Genomic DNA, 13,324 nt, shown 5'->3' with positions numbered 1-13,324 from the left:
GACTACTTTGACCCCCTCTGAATATAAACCAGCTAACCCCTGAAAAGCTTTCCCCTCAGAGCTGTGTCTTGGCTCAGAATTATTCGAATAAAGTAATTTAATTTGGATTTTCGGATTCGCATAGATTTTGGGATGAGATTTTTCGGATTCGGGTTCTCAGAAATCAAGATCTGCTCATCGCCGATTAGAGAATGGTCCGCTATCGACACCTTATGTTCACATCATTTATTTTCATTCACGTCTAGGTGACGCTCGCATCACATGAGTTTTCCCAGTTCCCGATGGCAACTCGTAAATGGTAGCATCCCTCACTCAGTTGAGTTTTTTTTTAGTGTTTGCTGTACCGTTCCCAAGTTAGTTTCGGATTACGCTAATGGCCAGTGTCAAAAACATGTCATCAGGCGGAAATAAGAAGAAATCTGGCTTCCTCGCGAGGCAGAAAAAGCGCAACTCAGACAGCGAATGCAGCGGCGACACCATAACGGAACAAGAATTGAAGGAAATGGACGTAATAAAACCAGAACACGTCTTGAAGCTAGCAACCTCTACCGAGAATTATCTCTGTCCTTTGAGCGCGAATGTTTACGGGATCGACTTCACGAGATTTAAAATCAGAAATTTGGATACCGGAAGTGTTTTATTTGAAATAATGAAGCCAGACAGTGTGGAAGAGATGGATCCACAAGCTTTAGAAGATATGGACGAAAATGCAAGCAGATTTGTACGCTACCAATTTACACCGCAATTTCTCAAGCTAAAAACGGTTGGTGCTACTGTAGAGTTTGTGATTGGTGATGAACCGGTGAAAAATTTTCGCATGATCGAAAGACATTATTTTCGCAATCAGTTACTGAAGAGCTTTGATTTTGACTTTGGATTTTGCATACCGAACAGCAAAAATTCGTGCGAACACATGTACGAATTCCCGACCCTGTCTGAAGACATGATGAAGGAAATGGTGAATTCTCCGTATGAAACAAAGTCTGATAGTTTCTATTTCGCCGATGGAAGACTTGTGATGCATAATAAGGCTGAATATGCCTACAACGGAGTGCAGTAATTGAATACTCCATTCGATTAATGTCCACTGCGAGATTTATGTGACACATCGCTACAGGTTGTCAGATTTGATAGTGTACATCACATGAGAGCTTTCTGAGTCTTGTTTTTGTGTTGTTATGGCTGTTCAAAAATAACTTTCAAGTTTCAGATTTTGCTGGATAGTTGTTGCAACTGTTGAATGGGCTAAAAATGATTCACATCAAATTTGGCTGAATTCTAACCCGTAAAATCCTAGTTATTGGAGTAGAAAATTTTGAACTTGCAATAAACAATCTTTACTGCATGATGTCCTATCATTATTACTTCTAACTTGGCTTCTATGAGTTGGAATTGACCTAAATGTGTTGTGCATCAGTTTTTAGACCTTATATATAACTTACGAGTTGGCCAGCCACTAAAATTTGAAACAGAGGTTTTGAAAAATTTTCAGCAAATCCAAAGTTTTGTACTTTGATAACTTCTCTTATACGGGTTAGATTTGAGCCAAATCTGATGTGCAGCGCAAATTTTTCGTCAACCTGACTGACAATTCCATAACTAGCCAGGAAAATAAGAAAAAAAGTTATTTTTGAATAACCTGTTGTGTATTTTTTTTATATGTATGATATTTACAAAAACCAATTTTACGTCTGTGTAGGAATTTAGTCAATTTACTTATAATCTTCTTTCTCTATAGAAATGTGCTGCTTGCTTTTTCCCGATGCTTAATTGGTCGGAGATATCTGACTTTTCACCCTGAATATTCGCGGATGCTGTTTGGAATCGTGCATTATAATTTGGTTTGGAGGCCACAATGTCTCAAATCTGTTACTCAGCTCTCTGTCAATGTCACTTAGGAACTACCAAACATCAGAATACATTTACAGGTGGCCGTTATTGATGAAATTCTGCCGATCAAACTTGTAGCGATTGCTGTGTAGTATATTTGCCCACATTTATTAGCATTCCAAAGTAAATTTTGTTTTCAAAGTCCAATTTCCGTTTAGTTACGGACACTTATCGGCTTCTGTTGCTGAATCTAGCTAAATCTATATCGTAGACTTGATATTTGCATCTATTAGTTACACAATCCATCAGGTATTATACATTCGCGTGTGGGTGATATTTTGGCAATAATTATACTCATAAATACTCATGTCTAAATAAGTATGATCTTTTCGTTACTGAAATTTAATTTACAAAGAACACGAATGCTTATCAAATCTAATTTGAGAAGAATGGTTAATGAGAATATCATGGTAGAATGTTTTCAAACATAGTATTCGGAAAATTTTTTTTTTTTCACGGATTTCAGGATACCTTCTAGAAACCATCGCAAAACCAGTATGCAATTTCGCTTGATCATAGAGTATTGATTATAATTTGAAACACAAAATCCATCATGTTAATAGTTTAATTATGGTATGGTTGTTGAAATTGTACACGCCATACTGAATTTCTTATGTAGCCTATGCCATAGTAGATAGTAGACTTTTTCAATGACACTTGTTGTACCAAGTTGAACTTTTTGGCGTTCATTTTCTTCGTAATAACATGTCCTGTAATGTCCCTGCAATAGCGACGCTGTGCAGTTTACCACTTCTTCATTGTGTTTCGTATGTAGAATTGACAGAATATCAACCTTTCGTGTGTCGTCATAATTTTATTGTGGCAAAAGGAGATTCATTCATTTCCATTTCCATATGAATAATAGTGTCTGTCTGTTCTCTGATATCAATTTCTCATTCACACAATGTAAAATAATGTTTTCAAGACTAAACTGAATTTCAGAAGCAGACTTGGACAACTAGAAAATTTTTCTCTTTTCCAATTAGATTCGGATTAGAATGATAGCTAGAAAATTTCTCCCAACTTATATTCGAATTAGAGTTACTGCACAACAAAATCATGTTCAGCTCATAACACATCATAGTTCATTCATGTAAGCATGCGAATGGCAAATGTCTGTACACCAAACCTGGCTCATTTCACACTGTAAACTTCTCCTGTAACATGTACCGGAAAACTGGATATAAGTCTTGAATTAAAATGAGAACTTGAAAGCATTTCACATGATTACTATCTAGTTGTCCGATTCTGCAAGAAGGTGTGGAATGATCACACAGTACCGAAATTTTTTGCCACTGTGTATCTGGTACTCACCTGTAGTAGCCTAGGTATCCGTTTGTAATACGTTTTGGGTTTATTAGACCCTGCTCGATTATCTATTAATGACAGTGTTTTGACATGTATTCTAAGCAACATTTTGCTATTTTGTCATGTAAATTCTAGTGCATTCACCATGCTTTACTTAACAGAATTAGTGCTATGTTCGGAATAGGGATACACAGACACACCTGATCTTCATTTATTAACAAGAAGATGCTCGAACCTGATAAGGAATCGTCCTTTATTGATTACTACAAAGTCATCGGATGTCATCCGTCGTCCACGGTAAGAACTCAATCAGAATTCATTGAATTTTTTGATTTCGTGACGGATGTCGAGGCGTGTTATAAGATGCATATAAGTTTCGGATCATTAGATCTTGACACGCGTCTACTTTTTCGACCTGTCCACCAAATTTGTTTCAATTTTGTTCTCACTTGCAAAATGTAAGCGTTTGAAGTCTTTTCCATTAATTAGAGAAATGAAACACATTTTTAACGGAGCTACTACACGTCATTAAGTGGTTGTGAAAGTGCCATAGCAAACTGCTTGAAAGAAGTCTGTAACTCGTTTAAGGCCAGTAATATATGAAAGCTAGGACGTTTCAAGTGAAATTTGATGAATTTCGCTAGTACAATTAACCTACATTTCACCGGTTCACGTGCTATAGGATCAAGTAAATAGTGAAGTCTATTTTCTTTAAATAAAAAAACAAGCCTAACATAGCTTCACTGAAGCAGATTATTCACTAAATTACAGTTCCAATTCTTAGTTTTGGGTTGTATAATTTTGTTGATTTGTTTTAAAATGTTAATGCTTCTCACGCTGAGAACCACTGATTGAAATCATTTGTAGTGCAGTCAGTATAGTAATATTACAATTCATTGAAAGTCTTTGGAATTGTGTTTGTTTTAGAGTTATATATTAGCACAAACCCACTACAGTTTCTCTTGACAGGCAAGTCTGAGCGAAATCATTGCGCATGCGCAAACGTTCATTACCACAAGTAAACGTTCTGTTCGCCAATACTTCATTTCGAATATTTATTACTTGACCTGATAATTGATAGATTGTGTGTCCAAGCATCCACAGTGAACTAATTTCAGATAGAGTTTAAAAGTTTAAAGTAGGACAACTCCTTTATATTGATGAAGCATTCATCACCATATTCCGATAATAACGTGCCCTGACATTGCCTTTAACATAAGAGCCAACCACCTCTATTTAATCCCAATTGAAACGGCTGATATCTTTTCTATGGAATATAGGTTGGGCTCGATTGTACAATTGTGTTATCATTGACAACTCACTCCTCTTTATCAAAAGAGAATCTTAGAATTACAGAACATCAATTTACAATTGAATAATATATTGATATTGAAATGAACACGAATATTTTCGGCTGATACTCGTCAGGGGTAATCGTCAGCAAGTAATACAGAATTGGAAAGAACATTGTATATCAACAATCGCATCATCAAAATATGACACCGGCAGCATTAAATTTTGAATACGAGAGCGTTCAATGCAATATTTAGGGATGGTACGTGAACTCTTTTTGTTTTGTTGGCACAGCCTTGGTCGGTGTATTTTGATAAAAGTCTACTCCAAGGCACACAAATGAAAGTTTGAACGGTCCCTCCCAACGAGACGAAATCTGCCTCGATATTTTTTCGCACAAGCCGCCAGCGAGATCATCCTACAGATGTTTGCCAATGGCAGAATTTATGGCCTTTGATTGCTAAGTAATTTAATTTGTGAAACGTTACTATACTCTCATTTTCATTCTAAGATAATTTCTGGTTTTCATGCTAATGTAACAAAAGAACTGTATCGTGCGAAACGAGCCAAGCTTGCTGTACACTGTGCAGACGTTTGCTATTCTCATACTCAATAAGGCTGGGCAAAATCGAGTACCTGGATGATTCTGAATCACGTAATATGCTTCGAGTCGAGTAATCGAGTATCACTCATTATGACGTCGTAAAAGAATGTGATACATCAAAGTTCGAATATGTACCGTTTATGTCCCAACAAGAAATTTATCCATCTCATAAATGATAATTTGGTATTTTTTCGGCCATACCAATTTCATTCCACTTGGTGACTATGTTGTGGGATAATCATGACTTCGGTAATGTGCTACGTCCAGTAACCTTCGTAGCTTCGTACCATATGTTTCGTATGCTACGATACCGCCAATCAAGGTCTCAAGGCTTCAACAGTGAAAATTAGTATCGAAACTATAATTCTAGTTGATAAATCAACTTTCAGTGGCGAGAAGCTTATAATTTCAGTATTCGAAAAAACCGTCTTATACTACTCGACTCGAATCATTAAAATTAATACTCGATTCAGATTCGAGTACTCGGATCATTGAGCCCAGCCCTAATGCTCAATAGAATGAACCATGATTTGGTATTAATGGGACTTGATTCAATGTCCAAGTTCTCGTGAATTCAGTAATTCTAATTTCAATCTTAATTTGGAAATAACGGTGTTGCTATAATTCTAATTCAACTCTAATTTGGAAAAAAAGTTTTGTAGTTGCCATCCTAAATTGGTGAAACTGAAAATTTTCCGATCGAAGGCCACGACAAAGCCCGTATTTTCACCTGGTCAATTCTAACATCTACCATATCATGCAAGTTTGGAACATCTTTTTCACACAAAGCAAAAGGATTATAAATGAATATTTGCAAATGTGTGGATCAATGTGACTTGTGCCCTACGCCTACCATATATAGAAGTCAGGTGTGTGTCTTGCCATGGGTAAGAACAACTGTTATACATACTTACATAGACTTAACTTTGATCCTTCATTAAGCATGGGAGATTTTCACAAGACTCAAGCCATCATTCATTTCTAGACTATGATAAATATTTATTCGCTGAAATGTTTTGTAAAGAAATTTTCATGTGGTGCCAAACTCTATTTCATTTTCTTTCCAGCCGGAGCAAATCAATACGGAATATAAAATCAGAGCTTTACAATGTCATCCCGATAAAAATAGAAACAACGAAGACGCCACCAAGACATTTGCACATCTTCAGATTGCTAAAGATGTGCTCACTGACCCGCAGGTAAAAACATCTAATGTGCTGGTCAGTATGGCCCGGCAGAATGGTTCGATCACTTGGATCATGAGTATTTATTCTAATGATTCCAGCAGTAAGAGATTGTGTTTATATGTGTTGAAATGATACGCTCCTGCCTATTTACAGTTAATTTATCAACGAGTCATTGTCTCACTATCTCCACGGTGGAAAATTGTACACCTCGAATAATAATATAGCAGCACGCAAAACATTTACTACAAAGCTATATGCGATCGTGGAAATGACATTGCTACACTTGTTGAAGTCACGATCAGCCCACAACATTGTCGCAAAGTGCAATGAGTAGCCTACTGGTATCTATTTGAATCGATAACTGTTCCAAAATTGATTAGGCAGATCTGAAGCATAATTGGCTCTGATGTAGGTATTCTGGAATAACCTGTAACAACTAGGCTTTTCATAACCATGTAGGTACCTGGGTGATTCGATTCTGAATCGAGTATTAGGTTTCGAGATAAGAGTATGAATGATAGGCTATGGGAAGTTCAAATATGTAGCCAACAAACAATGTGATGCTAATTTTACATGGCATTAAAGATAATTTGATATTTTTTCAACCAAACGTATGTCATTGCACTTTGTGACAATGCTACGTGGTTGATCACGACTTCAACATGTGTAACTTCTTTTTACTGGATGCTGGAAACCCCTAATCAAGGTATCTATGATCTATCTATTTTTCCAGGGTGGGGAAAAAGTATCGACATTATAATTCTTGTTGAAATCTAACTCTTAGGGATGATGGAGTGTATCATTTCAGTACTCGAAAAATTGTCTCTTACTACTCGACTCGAATCATTATAGTTAATGTTGGAACCGGGCTCGAGTACTCAGATTATTGTGCCCACTGCCCCAGCTACAGGGTTGTAAACAAGTCACAAGGCTCCGAGTCACAAGTCGATGTCACTTTTATAGTTTTGACTCGAGTGATTTTCAAGTCACCACCGAGTCAATTCCGAATCCAAGTCAGCCTGTAGAGGGTCGAGGGCGAGTCATAGTGATTTCAATCGAGTCTGACTCATTATATTCACTGTTTGATTTTGAGTTCAATCCTTTTCAACTCAGCTCGGAGTGGTATAGAATGACTCGCATTCATAATATCGCAATTCTCCTCAGTCTTAACTGTTTCTGGCCCTATTTTCCAAGTATGAGGACTTGGCTATTCTTACAAGTTACAATGAAATGTCTCCCTTGCCCGTCATAATATCGAGTCATGCACGATTCAGGTACATTCATGTACAATTCAAGTCAATACAAAAATTGACTCAAGTCAATTCATTTTACGCATTTGAAAAAATGACCCGACTCATGTCGAGTCACCAAAAAAATCGCGATTCGAGTCGCAGTCGAGCCGTGACTCGTGTCATTACAACCGTGCATCTTTGCGGGAAGTGCTCCTGCTTGTCAGAGTAATCTCGGGTGCCATGAGAAAGCAGTGTAAAGACTAAATCCCTTCATCTATTACTCAAAGCGAAAATTCCTGCTTAGTGGGCCTAATACTACTTTGTTACAGATCAGATCTGAATCGATAGGTAAGCAATTACAAGTACAAGTAGCAATTTCAAAGACATGTAAACGCTACTTCAAGTGAAGAGAGAGAATGGAATGTCTGGAAAGTAGCCTACCCGAGCAAGCAGTTTGAAAAGTAGATTTGGTCAAGGGGTCGCATATTTTTTGCATTTCATCGAAGGAGGCTACTGTTGAATTGCAAGATGTATTTCCACGACTGACACTAAATGACCAATAACACTGCCAATAGGTAGAGGTAGAATCTTCGGATTTTGTGTGGTTTTTATGACAATTTCACTCATAAAAGTGATGCAAACCTATCGCAGAACTACTTTATAGTATTCGAATTCAAAATTGTGAAAAGTAAGTAGTTTTCCTTGTCAAATTACTGAAGTAGAAGTGGATCAGATCTAAAACACGACCACTTTGTTTGTGCGCACTCAATGTATGACAAAGCATTTATAGGCATGTTTTTTCAGTGGCACGATCAAATTTCTCTACTCCCTTCACAGGAACGGAAAGACTACGATCTGTGGAGGAATAGCGGCCTTGGTTTGTCATACAACAAGTGGAAAACGATGAGAAATTCAATGAAGATGGTAAGCTTGAGAACTGAATTCAACATTGCAGACTTGAACAAACTACCGATATATCCAGTCACTTCACTGTCAACTATACCCGCTTTCTAGTTCTAGTTCTTATTCTAGATGCTATTTCTGAAAAGTGACTAGTTCTAGTTCTAGCCACTGATTTTGAAAGTGAGTAGATTTAGTTATTGTTGCGCTTTTTGGAAAGTGAATAGGCCTATTTCTAGTTGCAAGTTTTGATAAGTGAGTGGTTCTAGTTTTAATTGCGGATTTGATTTGGAAGCCTGAATAGTTTTAGTTGCGCATTTATAAAAACGGTTGCCAAAGGCCTAGAAAACATGTCGTCGTTTGGCGTAAATCGTAATGACGGTGTTCTTGCAGCCATTGCTAGCTCACAATCATCGCTACTAACAGTGGCGTGGTCAGGGGTGGGTGTTTTGTGTCAAAACGCCTCCCATTTTAATCTTGTACTGATGTTCATGTGGAAAGCCGATCCGATTCCGACAAAATAAAAATGAACAGGTTGCTTTGAAATTGAATCCGGTCATTTGTGTTTTAGTTAGTCGATCGCGGAATTTCCTGGTTCATTAGTTCTAGTTCTAGTCCTAGTTGTGAGTTTTAAAAAGTCAGTAGTTGCAGACGCGGCAGTTCTAGTTGGAATTTTTTTAGAGTGAGTAGGGGTTAAATCCAGTACTTTGTATGAGTTTGCTCCCTTACAACACCAATACAATATTCTGCATTACAGTCCATGCATTGGGCGAGCACCGTGTCCCCTGAAAGGATTACCGAGAGCCAAGGTACGTTGCGTCTCATTTCTGTGTATTCCAGCAGACTTCCGCTGGATTAATGAATTTTAATGAGCTCATTGTTGACTGCGTGCCATGAATTAGGAATTAACGAAAGACTCTCCACAGATGGACCTTTACACTTGGTCGCTAAGCTCGTCTCTTTGTGCGAGCCATATTCGATTGTTAATAATTCATGTCTTTGAAAGAGAGGTGATAGAAGATGCTGCGGTGTAAATAAGTGACTAGTCAAGTGTTGCGACTAAACAAATCAATACGTGGAAGTTTTTAGCTACTAAGATGGAATAGTAGTGCTGACCTGTCAAACAGCGGTTTTCACTTTTTCAGCTTGGGAACCAGTAACATTTCAAGGTAAATGATGCGGCTGGTGAACTTTCGAAAATGAACCCAAATATTGGATGCTCGAATTTAAGAACAAGTTTAATGTTGCCTTTTTGACGCTATAGTAATGCATGGTTATATTAGAATTTGGGTAGGCGAAGTCCTGTTGACACTACTGGATTTTGATTGTTGGGTCGATTTTGAAAAAACTGCGACTTTGCCTCTTTCATGCTGACAAAAGTCCGCTCTACATTGTACTGTACAAGAATTGGACAGCTAGAGGATTTGCAGATTTTCCAATTCACATTCGAGTTGAAATTATAGCTATACAGTTTTTTTTTCAAAATCAGATCAGAATTAGAATGATAGCTATAAATTAGATTAGAGCTACTGAATGCGCATTGCGCAAATACTTGGAAGTTGTTCAAATTCAATTCCGAATTGGAGAGAAATACATTAAAAACCATGTTCATTCTCATATGAGCAGGAGAGTGGCAGATTTCTATACGTCGAGATACGGTTATCCTCTAGCATTTTCAGGAAACTCGGAAATTAGAATCTAAAATAGAGCACAAGAACAGTTTCACAAATTGGATTAGGAATAGATTACCGGCATTCCGCTCTAATCAGTCTGATTTGACAACCAGCATCATCGAGTGGTCCGAGTCTGCTTATTACTAGTTTTAAACGATTTGTAAGCTACTTTTAATTAAACAATTTGTCTGTGATGCGATTAAATTTCACGAGAAGTAGACCTGTAACACTCTCAAAAGAATGTCTTTTGGGAGGGCTACTTCTAGGGCTACGATAACTTGGTTACCTAAGTTATCGTAGGCCCAAGGTACTCATTACGTAAATATATACGAACCCAAAGTTTTCGTGCAGAGTTTTAGCTCTTTAGTACAACTTCCTTCCAACTTAAATTAACCTTTTAATAATATATTTGTTGCGTAAATATGTTATTAAAATGTAACACTGTAAATTTTCAATTTAGATTCCGTGCAAAGAAAAGTTTTTTCTGACAATGGTACGGTGACTGACGTCAGGGAAGAAATGAGAAGAAAATTTCGAAACTACGAAATCTAGATTACAATCAGTGGTGGTCGGTGACAAAACACTTTTAGTTTTGTGGAGTACTGAAAAAGTGGGTTTTGCCTACTTTTGCTACTTACTCGAATGCTTGTGATTGCAGACTACTTCCGCTTCTACTTACAAACTACTTGCTTGTCACACTTTGTATTTTGTAAAGTAGAAAGTAGGTGATAGTGTATTATGCTATTTTTTGTTAGTTGTGGGATCGTAATCGAGTCACGAGTCATTTTCAATTGACTGCCGAGTCAAGTCCAACTCAGGGAGCAAAGGGTCGAGTCCGTGTCATAGTGTTCACTGTTGATGATCGAGTTCATTTAAGTTCAACTCGCCTCTGTGAATCTCCTGGGTGATATCGAAGGCCTCGGATTCATAGTATACTCGTTTTTGTCACTCAGGACATGTTTCTTTAAAAGACGCTTTCTGGACCTATTTTTCAAGTATTGGTCCTGAAATAGGTGGTTCGCGGTACAGAACTTGAATATAGCTTTCAATACAACATCCATTGTAACAGAATAGTTATTGAACTCAAAGACTTTTCGGGTGCCTCTTTTCAAGAGTTAACGTCACACTAAAAGGGATTTTAACAGATTTAAAAGCAAAACCAAAAAGGCAAAGTATGACGCAACAATCAAAATCACAGACCATGAAATTCGCATTGTACCAATGGCAACAATAACAAACTATCAAGTATACCAGACCTGGGCAAAGTGCGGCCCGCGGGCCAAATGCGACCCGCGAAGCTATTCTGTGCGGCCCGCGAAAGGTTTCTTCGAATTCATAGCATAAAACTTGCTTTTTGAATGACGAAAACCATAGGCTGTATCAAATGAAGAGGAAATTCGTTTACTTTGAAGCCTGTTCATTAATATGCCCCGATTACGCTGCCTATACGTACCTGGCATGCGTAATCCAGATTCAAAATATAGGCAATGTGGCAAAGCATGAGTAGCAATTGAAGTCTCAAAAATTTCTCTTTCCATATAGTTTAGTTCAAACCTTCCTCGTTGCCATTGTCACATTACGCGTCATACGGTATGTGTTCCAATTTGTTACGAATTCTCGTAAGACAAGTCGATCAGTGCTCGCGATTACTATGACTCTGTCTTAACTATCACACATAAAAGATTAACGGGCATGCCAAAAAAGAAAGCCGAAAACTGAAATTCAAAGAAGGTTTAGAATTTAGAGCAATAAATATTCGCATACTGGAGTCAGGGGTAAACCCATCCTTCCGTTTTTGCCGAGCATGTCGCCGAGATTAGGAATTTTAATTAAAGTCGTTCTTATGACAAAAACACGAAACACTCGGTCAAGAGAGGGCGAAGTTTAGAAAAACTGCAAGCTTCTCTCAACATAAAAGCTATTTAAGCTGCACAGTGCACACTGCTCAGATGGCAGCGACCAAGAAAATATAAGCTTTGTACTATTGCATATTTATTTTAATGCAGTGGTTCTCGAACTGGGAGACGTGAAAGCATCAGAAGTGTGGCGCGAAGTCCAATTTTATCGAAAAATTTTTTCGCGCTTCGCGCAATATACTACAGATTATAGCTGTTGCTCTGTGTATTGTCCGACGTTGATATTTCATAATTCGCTCATCAACAGCCATAACATCCAATGCCATCAAACTATCCGTTGGGATTGCTAGCATTCTGGTTGCATTTTGTGATATCATGATAACGGGTCTCAAAATTGTTCACTATCATAACGGCAGACGTGCCTAAAAAAGTTTGAGAACCACTGCTTTAGAGTCTTAATAGAAGAACGTGAATAGAGGTTTGAAGAGAGATGAAATGTATCATGCTTAACATTGTTTCGAATCATGACAGCAAATAGATATTTTTTAATTAGCCGTCACTTTCTCATTCCGTAATATCAACACATTCTAGGAGCAGCATGTATTAACAAAGTGATTTAGAAATATAATTGAAATTAAAATACGCTGGAGAATATAGCTAAAATTTTTCACTCGGCCCGCCAACGTATTTATTTTTCTCATTTGGCCCGCGGAGGAAAATAATTGCCCACCCCTGAAGTATACGGACATACGGTACTATAGTAGCAGCGCAATTCGGAAATAAACAGTTACACGCACGAAACAACGCGCACTAATGAGAAATTTGTAGGTTACAGAGGAAACCTTTTTGTCTACATAAAATAGGTTTATCCAACTGAATAATAGCACCTACCACGCGCAATGACAGTGAACATATTGTCATCATAGTGCTGGGCACAGGCGAGGTTTTCACTCAAATGCTGACCGATTGACGACTTGACCAAATCTACTTTGTAGAACTACTAGAGTACTTTTAAGACCTTACCTTATGTACTTCCACCTGAAGTAGTTTGGGCACATTTCGCTAATGAGTGCTTCTGATTGTAATGGAGGAGGTCTATGTCGTTACTTCGACTTTGACCATATCTTGCTACCATTGTTCCTTGGTTTGCTCTCGGTTTGCCGTCCTGTCAATCATCTGTGAATGTGAAATATGCAAACTTGTGAAGAAATTGTGTTTATCTTCGTCATGTTAATGTAGTGCAGTAGTCTGTGAATCATTGTGCAATAAAGTGTCTTCCGTTTATATTTGTGTTGGCTTTGTGATCTCGGGGTGTTAGATCGGCAGTTCGGTGAGTTATTTTATGAAATTTGTATCACATCATAACACCACAAGTCTGCGA

The 13,324-nt window shown here is 37.7% G+C and overlaps 2 protein-coding genes across 3 annotated transcripts; both read left to right on the top strand.

Annotated features, from left to right (window-relative positions):
* The first annotated feature begins 251 nt into the window (after nt 1–251).
* Nucleotides 252–3,361, top strand: LOC145459372 (protein unc-119 homolog B-like). The gene has a single exon (XM_080338028.1). The coding sequence runs from the start codon at nt 374–376 to the stop codon at nt 1,058–1,060; it is 687 nt and encodes a 228-aa protein (XP_080194154.1). The 5' UTR covers nt 252–373; the 3' UTR covers nt 1,061–3,361.
* On the top strand, nt 3,353–13,227 carry LOC145459382 (dnaJ homolog subfamily C member 12-like). 2 transcript variants are annotated; one of them, XM_080338039.1, is made up of 6 exons: nt 3,353–3,495; nt 6,163–6,294; nt 8,352–8,438; nt 9,172–9,223; nt 9,560–9,583; nt 10,548–13,227. In XM_080338039.1, the coding sequence occupies exons 1-6, from the start codon at nt 3,424–3,426 to the stop codon at nt 10,637–10,639; spliced, it is 459 nt and encodes a 152-aa protein (XP_080194165.1). In that variant the 5' UTR covers nt 3,353–3,423; the 3' UTR covers nt 10,640–13,227. The 2 variants fall into 2 exon arrangements, with proteins under 2 accessions (XP_080194165.1, XP_080194166.1); XM_080338040.1 differs by lacking the exon at nt 9,560–9,583.
* The last annotated feature ends 97 nt before the right edge of the window (nt 13,228–13,324 follow it).

This window comes from Botryllus schlosseri, chromosome 16 (genome assembly GCF_051294905.1).
Source record: "Botryllus schlosseri isolate E-star chromosome 16, Bs_hap1, whole genome shotgun sequence".
Lineage (NCBI taxonomy): Eukaryota > Metazoa > Chordata > Ascidiacea > Stolidobranchia > Styelidae > Botryllus > Botryllus schlosseri.
Note: the sequence above shows the minus strand (reverse complement) of the source record. Positions and strands in the feature narration are given on the sequence as shown.